This window comes from Neofelis nebulosa, chromosome 9 (assembly GCF_028018385.1).
Source record: "Neofelis nebulosa isolate mNeoNeb1 chromosome 9, mNeoNeb1.pri, whole genome shotgun sequence".
NCBI classification, from domain to species: domain Eukaryota; kingdom Metazoa; phylum Chordata; class Mammalia; order Carnivora; family Felidae; genus Neofelis; species Neofelis nebulosa.
In genome coordinates, this window is record NC_080790.1 from 45,353,182 (window position 1) to 45,370,902 (window position 17,721).

The 17,721-nt window shown below is 38.3% G+C and overlaps 1 protein-coding gene across 5 annotated transcripts in view; it reads right to left on the bottom strand.

Annotated features, from left to right (window-relative positions):
• Nucleotides 1–17,721, bottom strand: part of CTNNA2 (catenin alpha 2) — a 1,103,782-nt gene that overhangs the window by 735,685 nt on the left and 350,376 nt on the right. For all 5 annotated transcript variants that reach the window (XM_058683538.1, XM_058683541.1, XM_058683540.1 and 2 more), the window contains one exon: nt 15,323–15,589. In XM_058683538.1, the coding sequence (XP_058539521.1) occupies nt 15,323–15,589 (267 nt within the window). The remainder of the gene's footprint in view (nt 1–15,322; nt 15,590–17,721) is intronic.

The window sequence follows — 17,721 nt, forward strand, 5'->3', positions numbered from 1 at the left end:
ACAGAGCACAAGCGGGGGAGGGGCAGAAAGAGATGCAGACACAGAATCCAAAGCAGGCTCCAGGCCCAGAGCTGTCAGCACAGAGCCTGACGTGGGGCTTGAACCCACGGACTGTGAGATCATGACCTGAGCTGAAGTTGACGCTTTGACCGACTGAGCCACCCAGGCACCCCGACACAGTTTTTTTTTTTATGGATGTTACTGTGTAAAGACCGTATTTGGGAAGATTGTGTTGTACCCACAGCCCTTCATCAAATAACACTTTGAACCAGGCAAAACTAGCAAATTAATACGTGTGCTGTTGTCAACCCTTTTAAAAAATCTGTAATTCTGGGGGCACCTGGGTGGCTCAGTCGGTTAGGCTACCGACTTCGGCTCAGGTCATGATCTCACAGTTCGTGAGTTTGAGCCCCGCATCGGGCTCTGTGCTGACAGCTCGGAGCCTGGAGCCTGCTTCAGATTCTGTGTCTCCCCGTCTCTCTACCCCTGTGTCTCATGCTCTATGTCTTTTTGTCTCTCAATAATAAATAAATCTGTAATTTTTAGTAGAAATAATTAGGGAAAGAGTGTCTGTTATGTGTGTAAGCATATATAATAAAGCTGACTTTACCCATTTGACAATTAAGGAGTCTGTGTGCCTGAAGGAGAAAGAGAGAACACACACACACAATACAGTAAATGGGGTAAAACACTAACAACAGGTGAAGCTTAAATAACACAGAGGTATTGATTATTTTTATATTTGCAGTATATCTGTGAACAGTTTCCAATATTTTCAAGTAAAATATATTTTTTTTTTAATTTTTTTTTTCAACATTTTTTATTTATTTTTGGGACAGAGAGAGACAGAGCATGAACGGGGGAGGGGCAGAGAGAGAGGGAGCCACAGAATCGGAAACAGGCTCCAGGCTCCGAGCCATCAGCCCAGAGCCTGACGCGGGGCTCGAACTCACGGACCGCGAGATCGTGACCTGGCTGAAGTCGGCCGCTTAACCGACTGCGCCACCCAGGCGCCCCTAAAATATATTTTTTAATTAAGGAATCACTTGTCAAAGTTTGGGAAGAAATATAGGTGAATAAACTCTTAACAGTCATCACAAGCCAAAGATAAACCATAAACATCTGGTGTGAGTTTATATGTTATAATTCATACTCATATGTATTCACATAAAACATACATTCAGGTTTATTGGGTATTTTCACTACAATTTTTTTTTTTTCAAATTTACCTACTGCAGGGAAGTGATTTCTTAGGTGCTAGAGTGTTAGTATCAAATTTTTCCTTAACGTTCATTTACTTTGAGAGACAGAGACAAAGCACGAGCAGGGGAGGGGTAGAGAGAGAGGGAGACACAGAACCCAAAGCAGGCTCCAGGCTCTGAGCTGTCAGCACAGGGCCCCACGTGGGACTCAAACTCGAAAAATGTGAGGTCATGACCTGAGCTGAAGTTGAACACTTAACCGACTGAGCCACCCAGGCACCCCTAGAATGCTAGTATTAAGTCTGCATCTTCCTTGTGTCACTTTCGGCTTATTTCGCTGCTCCAGATTTTAAAAGTGATTCTGGTATGTGAGGCTTGAGAGAGTGTGAAAATAAAACCAGCCTGTATCCACAGACCAAAGGGCTGCCACATTTAGGAGGCTAGTAACAGATCAAGCACATTACCTTTTTCACCCTAGGAGATCTACGTCAGATATCCACAAATGATATCTTTCTTCACATCTGTCAGAGATCTTTGTTTAAAAAAAATGAAAGAAAGAAATTTCTTAAAAAACTTTTCTGGTTGATGATGCTTCTGTGTTTATTTTAAATTTTTTTAATGTTTATTTATTTTTGAGACAGAGAGAGACAGAGCATGAACAGGGGAGGAGCAGAGAGAGAGGGAGACACAGAATCTGAAATGGGCTCCAGGCTCTGAGCTGTCAGCACAGAGCCCGATGCGGGGCTCGAACTCACAGACTGTTAGATCATGACCTGAGCCGAAGTCGGACGCTTAACTGACGGAGCCACCCAGGCACCCCAATGCTTCTGTGTTTAAATGCTATGCCAAAAAGACTATTTTGAGCAAATGGAGGATTTAAAAATCTTCGCATCATTCATTCAAACCAATATATGCAAATATTCTTCAGAGTAATACTTGTTTTCAGGTAAAGAAGATTCTTAACTTATGTGCAAATCTGGTCAGTTTTGCTAGGTTTAGAAAGTATGCTAGGGGGTCACTGCAATTAGTTCAAACTTCCCAACTAGGAATTCATTTGGTCTTTCAAATAATATGCATAAGCATCTCCTGGAAGAAATGAAGCTGTAAGATGTATTTAGAACAAAAGAAAAATGAAAGGAGGAAAGAGCACAGCTTTTTTCTTATGTAGAAAAAATTGTGTACATTATATACAATATATGATCATGAAAGCTTATTTTTAAATTTCTAAACATACATCAAAAACTGAGAAGGAAAAGTAAAAGAAAATAACACCAAGAAGAGGTTCCTAGGCGGCTCAGTTAAGCCTCCAATTCTTGGTATCTGCTCAGGTTGTGATCTCGCGGTCTTGAGATCTAGCCCTGCGTGGGGCTCCACTCTGGGTACAGAGCCTGCTTGGGATGCTCTCTCTCCCTCTCTGCTCCTCCCCCACTCACACTCTCTCTCAAGATAAATAAACTTAAAAAAAAAAAATAACACCATGGTCATTACCAGCTTAGTGGCCCTCAGCAATCAGAATAAGCTTAAGAAGTATGATGAAGGCTAAGCATGAAGTACGAAGAGGACAGGAAGACACCTCAGACAGATGTACGTGTGTGTCTCATCCTTTCAGAGAATATACTAAAAGCATGGGCCTGGGAGACAAGCATGTCAGCTGCAGAATTTCTTCAAAGAAAAGCTGTAGGAGAGGCAAACTAGTAAGAGAGGGAGAAGACAGGACCTGTCTGGAAGCCGTACCTGCATAGCAAGCACATTCTTCTTCTTCTTCCTTTTTTTTTTTTTTTTAGTGTTTGTTTAGTTTTGAGAGAGAGCAAGTGAGCAAGCAGTGTGAGTGGGGGGCGGAGAAAGGAAATACAGAATCCAAAGCAGGCTCCAAGCTGTCAGCTGTCTGCACAGAGCCTGATGCAGGGCTCAATCCCATGAATCATAAGCCTGAGTCGGCCGCTCAACCAACTGAGCCACCCAGGCGCCCCACAAGCACATTCTGATACTTAGATTGCACCATTATTGGGGGGGGGGCAGTATTTTTAGGGACTTAATAGAAATTGAGAGGACAGCACTTCGTGTACCATTCTTGGCCAATACCTCTGAAATAGAAAGACATATCCATACTTGGGCTAGAAGGATAATTATTTCTATCACTTTGAACTAAGTGAGTTCTTCGGAAATCACTTTCTGCACTCCTAAATTGGGTTATTTTACAAATTGGGTTATATGAACTCAACAATAAAAAAATTGGGTTATTTTACAAATTGGGTTATATGAACTCAACAATAAAAGGAGATTTTTACTAATCTTTGATTCTCTGTATCATCCAAGTATTAGAAATTCCCTCTGATTTACGACTCTATGTTCTATTCCAGGAATATGGATCCATTCTTCTCCTCATCACAACTGAGGGGTTTAATCCTGGAGGTTTTTAAGAGAATATTGGTGATAGAAAAGCTGAGCATTAAGTGTAGGCATTAATAATGTCTTTTCACAGTGTTTTTTTTCCCTTATCTTTTGTATTAGGCTTTTTAAAACAAGTGTCGTGCCTTGCTAATTAACTGTGGTAGAAAGTTATCACCTGGGTAGAACATGTTAAAAAATAACTATATATTCCTTTGCGTTGTGGTTCTTGGATGAAGGAAGAACACCAATCTTTGCCATCATTTCATCTTCCATTTTTACCCCTTTCTGTCAGCCACTCTTTTCCTTTTTGGTGTACTAGGAGAATCTTAAGAGACCACCAAACCTGAATAACTCTGATATTTAATAGGAAGATAAAGGGGTCTTTCACCACATCAGAAGCAATGCGAATTACCAAATAAACACAAGGGAGAAACCTACATTCCTAGTGCTAACACTAGACTTATGATTTCACTCTTTAAAATTCATCCTTGGAGAGGGGCACATGAGTGGCTTAGTCAGTCAAGGGTCCAACTGTTGATTTCAGCTCACAGTTGTGAGATCAAGCCCTACCTCAGGCTCTGCTCTGACAGCACGGAACCTGATTGAGATTTGCACTCTCTCTGCTCCTCCTCTCTCACTCTCTCTCACTCTCAAAATAGACAAACATTAAAAAAAAAAATTATCCTTGGATAAAGGGAACCCTTGTACACTGTTGGTGGGAATGTAAATTGGTACAATCACTATGAAAACAGTATGGAAGCTCCTCAAAAAATTAAACACAGAAATACTGTATGATCCAATAATTCTACTACTATTTAGCCAAAGAAAACAAACACTAATTTGAAAAGACGTATGAACCCCTATGTTCACTGTAGCATTATTTACAATAGCCAAGATATGGAAGCAACTGAAATGTCCATCAATAGATGGATAAAGAAGATGTGCTGTGTACATATGCGTGTACACACACACAGGAATATTACTTAGCTGTAAAAATAGAATGAGATTCTGCCATTTGCAACAATATGGATGGACATAGAAGGTATTATGCTAAGTGAAATAAGTCAGGCAGAGGAATACAAATACTATATGATTTCAGTTATGTGTGGAACCTACAAAAACGAAACAAACCAGAAATGGACTGAAGGGTACTGGTGTTTGCCAGAGGGAGGGGGAGGGGGAATGGACAAAATAGGTGAAGGGGATTGAGAGGTACTAAAGCTCAACTTTAAGTCACAAGCATGAGGAGGAGTACAGCATAGAGAGTATAATCAATGGTATGTAATAGTGTTGTATGGTGACAGATGGTAGCTAGACTTAGTGTAGTCAGTACCGTATAATGTATAGAACTGTTGAATCAGTGTTGCACACTTGAAACTAATATAACATTATGTGTCAACTATACTGCAAAAAAGATTTTAAGAAATTAATTCTTAGGCCAGTGGGTAATTTAATCTACACTTTGGCCAGACTTTTCTTGGAGGTCTGGATGTGACCAAGGAAGAACACAACTTTTCAGTTAGGAACTGTTCTCTAAGCATTTTCTAGCCAATAGTTTCCACAGTAACTTTGGATGGAAGACATCTGTCTGTGACTTCTGTTAAGAGAAGCAGGAGAAAAAGACAACTAGCATTTCTAAGTGCCCACCAAGGATGAGGCACCTAAGAATGTTTATCCCATAAAACTATTATCACCATCTTGGTAAGTCAACATTTTTACCCCATTTTATAGATGCAGAAACAAAGGCAAGGAGGGAAGAGTTATATGGTCAGATTTAAACACAAGCTTGTTCTGTTTGTCCTACGCCATGCTGTGCCATTGTCCGCTAGTATGACCACTGTAATGAGGACGACTAGCATGGGCCCCAGTCATGCCCTCAGTGATGTTAGCCACCTGACAAATTTACTACCACACTTGCATCTGTGGGTAACCGTTCCCCTCCGTTCTTAGCTCAATGAATGTGTGCAGTAAGAACAAAACAGCCCCAGAGAACATTTGGATAAATAAACAATGGGACTCAATAGGTTACAGTAAAGTTTCCAGAAAATACTGTCGGAGAAGTTCAGGATGTATATTAAGGGGTTTGGTTAATAAGAAATCAAAATTAGTGTTTTTAGGGGGGAGGAGCAGGTGTGTGTGTGTGCATGAGCACACGTGTTTACTTCATCACGGAATCAAACCAAATCCTATAAATAAGTACTGAATATATGCCTACTTGTAACATGGAGAGTGCATAAAAGGGAAAGGTATAATCCTGAAGGGCTAAGACAAGCACTTCTAATGTAAGAAATCGCGAAAGAAACTAAGACTAAGGAGGTCAATATTTTAAATAAATCCTATTTTTCACCACTAAATAGTTCACTAGATAAAAGAGCTCATTTGGTTCCCCAATTTTACAGTGTAACTAATTAGATGATAATCAACATGATATTTGCCATCCCACGTTTAGACAATGTAGAATATGATGATCCATTACACCAATAATCAGTTACATTTAGAACTAATTATTTGAAATAAAGGTGAGCTCATATGCACAGAATCTGCCAATAATCTCAAAGGAAAACATTACTGGGGCACCTGGGTGGCTCAGGCAGTTGGGCGTCCAACTTCAGCTCAGGTCATGATCTCATAGCTTATGAGTTCGAGCCCCGCATCGGGCTCTGTGCTGACAGCCCAGAGTCTGAAGCCTGCTTCAGATTCTGTGTCTCCCTCTCTCTCTGCCCCTCCCCCACTCATGCTCTGTCTCCTTCAAAAATAAATAAACATTAAAAAATATTTTAAAAAAAAAAGGAAAACATTATTCGGTGAAAAAAAGATTCTTTCATTTTCTCTTGTGAAAAGAAATAAAAAGATTGAAAATATAATGACTTTAATTACAGAAAACATGGAGGCTAATAAGGATTTGAAATTTAAAATAAAACTTTCAAATATTTCAAATCATATTGTTTTTTTCTCAATGATTTTTGTAGCTCCATATTTACTAAGTGAAATATAGAAGAGAAAATTAAATTGTCTTGGGATATTTCCTTGAAATAGCTTTTAAGAAAATAAAAATTTAAGTGATACAATCAGAAAATATTCCTGGTTTACAACACCTTAAACTAAAGCTGTTTGCAGACAAGAAGCCATTGGAGGGGTCAGTATCCCACAGTAAGATTTCTTGGACAAAAAATGAGGATACTGGATAAACTGGTCCTGGGGAGGCATGTAGTATGACTCAGGAAGCAGAGAATATGTTGTTGGTTGATGTTGGCTGACCTGGTCCCACACACAGCCAGCAGAACGACCCTCTCAGCTCTACCTCCTGCCTGGAGCTTCTCTTCTTGCAAACTCATCTGCCTCTGTATCCATCTTTACCACTTTCCTAGAGATAGTTTTTCAAAAAGGATTAATGCAATCCCCATTTCATAATTTTAGTGTGCAGAAGGGTGCCTGAAGCTGACTGACAGTTCTATGAAGGCAGAGTTCACCTTCTCCGTATTTACACCCAGAGTCTTGGCCCATATTTAGGTTGTGTTAGGTTTACAGGCATACAGAAATGCACTGGAGTGTTCCTAATGTTCGATTTGGCCACCAGATGTCAGTGCATGATAACGAATGCTGTAATACCACATTAAGCCACAAAAGCTTAAGAGGCCATTTTCAAGAGTTTAATTTGCCAGAGTAGAAAAGAGCAGACAGATTTAGAGGCAGTAAATTGTGATAGTATCTGTAGAAAAGATGAGAATCACTGGACCCTACTAACTCCCAGTTATTGATACTATGTCCTCTCAGATGGGAAAATCCATGTCCCATTTTTTTTTAAAAGTGTGTCTAAAATTTAGTTTTTAAAAAGTAAAATGTGCACTAGTAAGCACATACTGATGAAAGCTCAATTACATATAAATAACTTAAACTAAATCAGGAAAATCCTAGATGCAGAGTTTAAATTACCCAAAATATAGATCTATGTAAATTACTAGGCATTTAATAATCATACTGTTGTGTATATATGTGAATTAAAGAGCCAGAAAAAAAAAAGTGTAAGAAGGTTTTTTTATGCAAAAAATCAAATATCCCACAAACAACTGAAACTTCCCCAGATTTCATAATTGGAATCAAAAAATGTTTTGTCTTTTTAACTAAAGATTACTGTACAAAACATTAACTTTTGATACATGAAAACGAAAAGTACAGTTGTCAAGGCCTGTTCACTCTCCTCCCTCAACATGATTCAGACCCACCCATTTATCCCATTCCTCCTCCAACAATGGATTTAGGGCACTGGTCACCTTGTTCACCATAACCACCCTCCTACACTACAGCTTTGCCCCTTCTGAGTCCATTCTTCACCCTGTAGGCAGAGGTCACTTTAAAAACACAAATTTGACCATGCATTCCCCTGGCTAGAGCACCAGCAACTTCCTAATGCCTTCAGGTTGAAGCTCAGCCCTTGGCTTTGCAAGGCCTACAGAGCACTCCAGGATCTGCCTCCAGCTCACTCAGCCAGATTTCTCCTCATTCCTGGGTTCCAGAACTGAGTATTTTACTGAATAATGCTGCCACATGAAATGGTGTTCTTTCTGAGAAATACTCATTCACACATCAGCATGTTAATTCCTACTCAGGCACTGCCTCCTCCACGAAATCTTCTATGATTTGATCCTCCCTAATTTTACCCATCCCCCAACACACACTAGTATGTAGGTGCATACTACATAGGTAAGTGTATAGCACATCATTTATGCATCGCAGTAACTATAGCTGTTTACAGAGTATTACTCCTTTATACCTTGCAGTCCTTCCTTCTTACATTTCACTTGGCATACTGTATACTCGTAATCATCTTAGCTATCCTGTAGCTAAATCTTTTTCCAAGGCCTGGAGATACTATCTCCGCCACCCAAGGTCACACATTCTTAAAATTTTACAGAGCTTGGAGTACTAGCCACACACTGCAATCCAAGTCCTGGGCTCTTCCCAATATCCTGGGCTACTTCCAAAGGCCATTAAATGGGAACAATTTGATAGGAATATGGCAGAGATTATTGAAGAGTACTAATAGGGGTGACAGACTGGCTCAGTCAGTAGAGCATACGACTCTTGCTATTAGGGTTGCGAGTTCAAGCCCTATGTTGGGAATAGAGCTTACTTAAAAAAAAAGTACCAATAAAAGCATTAAAGAACAACAGATACAACTCTACAGATGTTAAGCCTTCAAAAAATATTGGCATAAACTCAGACAGAAAGTTGCTGAATTTGCCTTCTTCCTCTTTTTTAGTACCTGAATTAGGAACCCAAAATTGCTTTCCAGAAGCTAAATGGTTCTACTTACTGGCTTTCATTTTTATGCATTTGGTTTGCTTCTTGCTAACTGCTTTAGGACATAAGTTGTATTTTGAATTTTCTTCATCAGTATGTTTACAGTATTTTGTCAGGGACTTCTCTTTTTTCTGTCCTCATGCTAATGTAATACATAAGAAGCTTACCTTTTCCATAACCTAATGTGAGTGTTCCCACATGTCTGCAGTCAGAATGACTTTACAGAGTATCACAGGAGAAGAGGAGACCTAGGGTAAGCCTCTCTGAGAAAGAACTATGTTGATTTCCACAGTAAAAGGGAGGGTTAGAACTGGGAAGGAACTCAACAAGATGCTCTGTGAAAATGTACTACTTTAAAGAAGCATTCCTTCTTGCCTCCTTGGAGAGACCATGAGTCAATAAAACCCTTTAAGAATCATTGAGCCAGCCAGAATTCTGGTTCACGGCTCCTTAAGGGATCAGGGTTTCAACAGGAGCACCTAAGAATTAATCTCACTATTCAAAAGGTATGAAGAGAGATGTTTAGAGTAGGGTGCCAACTGAAAAACTCTACTTCTTTAGTCTCCTGAAGCATAGGTCTGCACGAGGTCATGCATTTGGTCTTCTTACATAAGATACCTGTATTAGCACTCCAGCTCTCCACTGGGCCTGTATTCCAACCCTGGGTTCTAAACCCTGGGCTAGGGTTATTATGCTTGGGTGTCCAGAAACCTCCATGTCCCAAAAATGGGCTGGGGTCTTGCTATGAAATGAGTTACCATCTTACTCCTGTTTCGTAACCATGTTTTTCCAACTAGATCTCCTAGATTGTCCATATATACCTGAGAAGTGCACATAGTTGGAATCACCTTAGGGCAGTGACCACCGTAACATGGAGATGCTCCCCAGAGGACAATTCTCCCATCAGTGCAGTTGGTCTATGTGCCCTAACCTTGTGAGATAAAGAGTTTTGCTATCCTCACTGGCCTGTGATGCAGATGCTCCATGATGTCTTATGCTCACATTCCAACACTTCTATCCACTGAATACCAGCAGTAAGAGAATTACAATTAGATCCACACAATTATACTTAAAAAGAAAGAGGGAGAAAGTGGAAGAAATACCAGTGGGAAGAGGGTATGAAAAATCAGGTAGAAATAGCAAGGGCAATGTATGTAGAGTTGGTATGTCATGGTGACATTTCACTCAATGTAGTTGAGGTCAGATTGCCCTACTCTTCAAGTAAAAATAAATCTTGCAAATCAGAAATAATACGAAGAAAAAAAAAGAATATGGTTAATGCTATTAAAATTCACCCCACCCATTCTAAATTTAAAGTAGTTGAGAACTAGCAAGTAAAAGCACATAGACTTGGGGGTCCTTAAAGATTCAAACACAGAGTTACAGAGGAGGGGCAGTAAAAGTTGGATGACAAGGCTCAAAAAGGGAAGAGCTAGTGGTAGCCAAGACACGGAAACAAGGACTGGAATTGACTTAAGAAATGTTCTTGAAGAACTGTGTAAGAAGAGTGAAGTATGAGAAAAATGGTAACTATAGTAGACTAATGCTTTATTTTTTTCTTAGACTGTAGAGGAGAAATACATTTTTCTATAGGCTGAGGGAATTTCTCCCAGTGGAGAAAGAGAAACTAAATGTCCAAGAAAATAATTACTAATCAAGCAAATACCCAGGGCAGGTGGGGAAAAGTAAGAAAATTCACAAGTAAGAAGGTAATGAAGTTAGAGGAATTTGAGATTGTATTTACTTACTACCTGATTTAAAACAAACGTTTAAAATGCAAATAGCTACCCATTATAAAGACTGGGTCATGAATGGTGTTAATTTCCATTTTTGTCAAGTGCCTTCATCCACAAAAGAAACTTCAAAAAACAAGATACAGTATACTCCCTTCTCTTTAAAATAGAAATTCTGTAGGAATAACTTTTAATTTTCCTCTCTCTCACTCTTTCAAGTTTTCTGGCAGTAAAACAGACATTTTAATAAGATTTATTTCTGAGTAGTCATTATATTTTTAAAATTCTTTTTAGTATTCTTTAGTAGTTTCACCCAATAAAATTAACTACCTCAAGCTGCCACATTTTAAACAGAGGCTGATTTTTCCATTGATTAGCAATCATTTTCTCTTTGCTGTTTTATCATTAGAAACTCCCTTGACAGTTTCAAGTTGTTAAAATCCTGGGTTTTTTCTTCATTCCTTTGCTCCATAAATCACTACATCAACTCTTCATGTAGGCAGAAAAATAGTGCCAGAAAATAGGTCACCATGCATTGAGCCACAATTTTAACTACCTAGATTAAAAAAAAAAAAAAAAAAAAATCAATCCTACAACTTAACAAATTAACGTAAAAATACTAATTTCTACCTTGTTTTTAGTCAGCTATCATACTTTACGTCACTTCTGCATCCTACTGCCCATAAAACTGGGTTTTGCATACTGATGACTACAAATTGTGCTTGAAATTGAACATTAAGGCATGCTAGCCATGCTCACAATGGACTTGTGTATTTCTATAGTTCCTTTCACTTCAGGATCTCAAACATACTTTACTTTTTAAAATCTCCTTTTAAAATCTCCTTCACGTTGGCAAGTCAGTAAACCTAGCATCATGAAGGGATATTGCCAGAAAACTAATTCACAGGAAGTTTGAGTGAGTTTCCCTCCTAATGTGGTATCAATTTGTTTAATATCTGAGAATAGCTTTTAGGATATAAGACAGATATCTGAATTCAAAAATCAATTTCAAGTCAATATGTCCGCAGAATAAAAAACAAACAAACAAACAAACAAAAACCAAAGTATTCATTATGCAACTAAAGAACAAACAGGGAGAATTCTGTCACCAAGAGAAGGAGAACATTAATTTTTAGTGATAATTTCAAATATCCTTAAGGACTGTCTAGATTTGCTGGTGTCAAATGGTGGAAAAATCAAATCTACAAATGGCTAATTACCTTATATCTGGTCATATTTTGTAATACTTTATTAGCATTACTATTTTTGACAAAGTACTGAAATTGCACTTACTAAGTTTTTAGGGAACCATACCCAATTGAATTACTATCTATAAATCACCAACTTAGATGGTTCTCCCTGATGATTTTTGTCAATCTCTGAGAAATGAAGTTTTAAACATTTGTCAATCTCTGAGAAATAAAGTTTGAAACATTAGATAATGCTTTAGTTATTTATATAGCTTGTGAACCAGTATACATTTATTAATAAAATATTACTTGATTAATATACTTAGCTAATATATAATTGAGTAGTCTGGTATTCTATAAGCATAGAATAAACATAATACACTTATTTTAACTAATAAAATTTACTTAGTATAATAGTTAAAATACAGTGAATTACTTAGTTAACATGTCATGTTCTGTAAGAAACTTACATTTCTGTATTAACCTCCCAAAGCCGTATTTGCACAGCGTATCGCTACAGTTAAAAAAACAAAATACTACATGGCAATGAGAAAGAATGAAATATGGCCTTTTGTAGCAATGTGGATGCAACTGGAGAGTGTGATGCTAAGTGAAATAAGTCATACAGAGAAAGACAGATACCGTATGTTTTTACTCTTATGTGGATCCTGAGAAACTTAACAGAAGACCATGGAGGAGGGGAAGAAAAAAAGAAAAAAAGAAAAAAAAAAAAAGAGGTTAGAGAGGGAGGAAGCCAAAACATAAGAGACTCTTAAAAACTGAGAACAAACTGAGGGTTGATGGGGGGTGGGAGGGAAGAGAGGGTGGGTGATGGGTATTGAGGAGGGCATCTGTTGGGATGAGCACTGGGTGGAAACCAATTTGACCATAAATTTCATATTTAAAAATAAATAAACATTAAAAAATAAAATAAAAAAACAACACACACACACACACACACACACACACACACACACACCAACATTTCAAACGTTTAAGTATTTCCAACATACTTTGCTAATAGATTTTCCCCATACAGGCTTAAGTTTTATTTTATGAGTCAAAGCCTTTTGTATTGTGAACCTCATTTTTAGTAAAAGCTCCTTTCAGTGAGAAGGTTCTGAATAAAAAGAAAATGGGAAGGTGGAGTCCTCACGCTTGGGCAGAAGGTGGCAGCAGCTGAAGGGTCTGACTGTCCTTCCAGGGAGTTCTCTGCATTCAGTGCTTATACTCCTATTACTAGGTCCTGGCAGGGTTTACTGTTTACTTTTTGAAATTAACATAGGATTATAAAAATATAGTTTTGTCAAAATCTGACTAATCCACCTACTAATTTTAAAAACTATCGTTTCATAAAATAATTTTGTATTGTAGATTGTTTGCAATTTTCTATTCTGTTTAACTTGAATAGGCATTTTTTGGTCTAATGCACACTTTTAAAATTAATGTAGCATTAGAATGTTTTAATATCGAGTACATCACCCGCTCATTTTCATCTCCTTAAAATGTGGGCTTATTCATTCTTAGTCCAGAAAAAAAACTTCATCATTACTCTGTCAAGTTGCAAAAGAACTCTTAGAATTTTTATTGGGATTGTCTGAACATTGTAAAAATTAAGAATCGATAGTTTTCCTACCCAGGCTTGTGATATCATTGTGATATCATACCCAAAAGTAGAACTTGCCACTCAGTTTTTTTGTTTTGTTTGTTTCTAGTCCTCCACATCTGTATCAGGATTATTTCCAACATTTATAAGGAAATAAGGAATAAAATAAAGCCAACAAACTACTTTTCATTTCTATCAACAGGATCATTTTTTTTAAAAATAGGATCTGTTTTTCCATGACTCTATGTTTTTGCACTTTGCAAATCTGTGGACATATGTTTATTTTAAAACTGATGACCTTACTAACTCTATTAGCTCCAATGGAGTCTCCTCAAACTTTGTGAATTACATATTAACCCCCAATACCTGTGGTAAATACTTAAATAATATTTTTTAAATGTTTATTTATTTTTGAAAGAGAGAGCGAGTGTGAGCACAAGTGGGGAGGGGCAGAGAAAGGGAGACACAGAATCTGAAGCAGTCACCAGGCTCCAAGCTGTCAGCACAGACTCCAAAGCCAGGCCCAAACCCAGAAACCATTAGATCATGACCTGAGCCGAAGCCGGACACTTAACCAACTCAGCCACCCAGGTGCCCCTAAATTTCCAAATATCTTTAAATAAATATAATCTGTCACTTGCATGAAATCAGTTGAATGTGATATGTGAGTTATTAACTTTCTCTCCCAACACTTAACCAACTGAGCCACCCAGGCGATCCTGTGGCAGTCACTTTAAATTTATTGTATTTAATCTTGACCAAGAAAAAAAAAAAAAAGAAAAAGAAAAAAACATAGGAAACAGTATATGGTCTAAGCTAGCTCTATTATATTTTGACTGACTGAAAAAACTAAAAGAGGAGACACCCCTGGGAAAACAGCTAGGTCAAGTATCATAATTATTCCTCCATTATATCTTCCAGCTTGAGGTCTCTAGCAATCACTGCTTTGTTCCCGATTCTCTTCTCTAGCCAGTCACCTCCTGCCAAAAATTCATGTCAACAGATCCAAAAGCAAGCTCATCATCTTTCTCCACAGCTGTTAAGTAACCTATTTTTCTCTTATGAATTTCTTTAATACTGTGTTTTATCACTTGAAAGGTATTTAATACATTCTACTTCCCCCATCTCCTTACAGGGAAACAGAATCCTTGAAAGCAGATACCAATTATTTTAAATCTTGGTAGTTCTCACAACACACTTAGACTCTCACACTGAACACAGAATGAGCTCAGATGAATTCCAGCATCCCAGAGGTGGGTCCATATCCTGATCCAGGACAAGTGAGGGCTCTCATCCTGGGGTACTGATTACATGCATGCCTCCCATTCACTTTGATGCCATCTTCCTACTGCTTCGCTCATTGGGACACACCCCCAGAAACAGCAGGTGCAGAATGTGGGTCATTCATGGGTCCTGCAGAGGCATTACCCAGAGGGGTCTATTCAAGGAAGATGGTGATCCCATGTGGGATCAGTGGGCAACAACGTTTGTCAATGATTTAAAATGAAGACATTGAGGGTAGTTCTTCACCCAGGCACAACATAGAGGCAACCTATACCTACACTGCTTATGACATTTGTCCCCTTAAAAATAAAGATCATCCAAGTGATGAATGGTCCCTAAATAACCAGTGGGATAAAAAAAAGTTAATGATTTACAGGGCTTCTGCTTGCCTAACCTCAAGTCTTCTTCAACATTGTTGTTAGATCCTTTGAATACAAGAAAACTAGGCTCTGCCACTGTGTTGGATTCCATTCAACAGAAATAGGATATAATTTACCTTTTATCCTAAGCCTTTACGAGGGGTAAATTCATGTATGCTACTGTGGCCCTTCATCCCCAAATCATTTTTTTCAATGCAAGTGTATACCCCTCTGTGTGCACCACTGGGACACTTACATCAAACTCATTCAGAGCTGCAGCCAGCTCACCGATGCCTGTGTGGCCTTTGGCTTCATCGGTGGGTGAGGTAGCTTGAGCAGCATTGGAGATGCCAGCAATGGCTTCCTGGACTTGTTTAAACACATAGTCTCGGTTGGCTCTGGTGGCAGCAACATCTGGGTGGCGGAGAAATGCTTGGGAGGCTGTGTAGAGCATTGTGGCATTCTTCTTTAGAGCCCCTCGGGCAGCTGCCATCTCATCCCGACAGTGAGGGTCCTTCAGCTCCTGTGTGTGCAAAACATGAGACCTGTCACATCCATGAAGTTTGCCATGGAAACCTTTGTTATTGAACTCTGAGTCAGACTCACAGAACTCCACTGAATTTTGTAAACCATCTACCTTCCCCTGTCCTCTCTCTAGCTGCCAGGACTTTGTGTATGGTGTTCTTTCTGCATGAAATACTGGAGTACTCCTCTTCTACCCTACCCTTTCACTCAACATGGCCCATCTTCCTGGAACCTATTCCCTCCAGCTCTCTAGGCGATGTCTCCTATCTGCTCCCACAAGCCCCTATCCCCTCCTATCATCAATACTTATTATACTGTACTGGAGTTACATATTTAAGCATGTATTGTATCTATTGAGAGCAGGACACCCGATCTTGTTTAGTGGCCCTTGACTTATTAGCAAATGTTTGGCCTATAAAAGGCACTCAAATATTGCTGGGGAAAATGTAAAAACCAAGATACAGACAAGTAGCCTGCATGGATAGGAGTTAGTTAAGCAGCAGAGGAAAACCCAGACTTCAGTCTTCTGATATTGCTTGCCCCTATATTCAATGACAATTACAAACATGGGAAATCAAACTCTTCTGATTTTTGCTTAGTGCATATCTGCCACTTCATTATCAGGTTCGGACTAGGGTTCATTTCATTTTATTTTTTTAAAGTTATCTTTAATGGCAGCTCAATCACTGAGTTTAGGGAATAAAAATAGATCAAAGGTGATGTGCCTTCCTAGTTTTGGCTGTCAAAATAATACTACTGGGGAATCTCTTGATCTTCAGCTTTAAAGAGCATTGTTAAGAAAATGTTCACATCATTTACAGAAATGTTAAAGGCAGTGCTGCTCTCTGAGGCCATGTAGGATTGCCAGCTGAGGATCTCAGAGAAATTTTTCCAGTTTCAAAACATCATTGAAGGTTATTTGAATCACTGGGGTTCAGTTTCTATTTGTTTATACAGTATGTGTTATATGAATGACCTGGCAACAATTGTATCTTTTCTTTTGTGTGTCAAAATGACTCTGAGACAAGCAGAATTTATTGGTTATCTAGGATTGTCAAGGCAGATTGACAAGTAATAATTAACTGAACCATCTATCCTCTCTTGCTTATGCACTAATGAATTTAGCCCACCAACATGATTTCTAGTTTGAGGGCATTTCTTTTTGATCCTAAACATGAACACCAATAGGTAACCAACATGTGTGTATACTTTCTATGCCAGGTAATTATCTAGGCATTCAAAGTGAAAGGTTTCTCCCGACTAGCCATGAAGAGCTTTTTAACCTCCAGAACTCTGGTCCAGAAATTGCATATTATATTACTGGGTACCTATACTTAAAAAAGGAAGAGATGGAAGGGGGATTCTCCCCATAAAAACATTTGAGGAAACATTCCTTAATTACATTAAAAAACCCTGCAAACAATCTAAATGTTAAATTATGAAGAATTGGTTAAGTAAATGACTGAAGCATTTATTTATTTGATAGACTCTGGATACTATAGTTTTCAATAAATTACATGAATAATATTTACAAGATAAATGAAAAGGCAGAACATAATTTGCATACTTGTATGCAAAGTATGATTATAAATATGTTAAAATATGAAGATAAATAACTAAAATGCAATATACCAAAATTGTACCACTTTTTTCTTGGGTGGTAGGGTGTTCTATGGTTTTTTCCTTCTTCCAATTCTGTCTGTTTTCTAAATTTTCTTGAAAGAGACTGAACTAGCAGTTAATTAAAAATAAGGTATTGATGAAATAAATGATACTTATGGGTATTCTCATATAAATCTCATACATGTCCATGGACTTTAATACACATCTATATACACACCAGTACCTGATGTTTCCATCTCCAACCCACAACTCTCTTCTATTTGACATTTGTACATCGAGAGTTCACAGGCATCTCACAATCCATGTATCTAAATATGAAATATTAATTTCTGTACCCAACTGACCCAGTCTTTCCCATCTCTGTAAATTTACCAACATTTACTCATGTGCTGAAACCAGAACCTTAGAACCGAACTGGTTGCTGTCACTTCCTAACATGTCCAATTTAACATCAGGTCCTCCGAGTTCTATTTTCAAAATAAACTCGTATTCTTTGCAGTTTCCTCC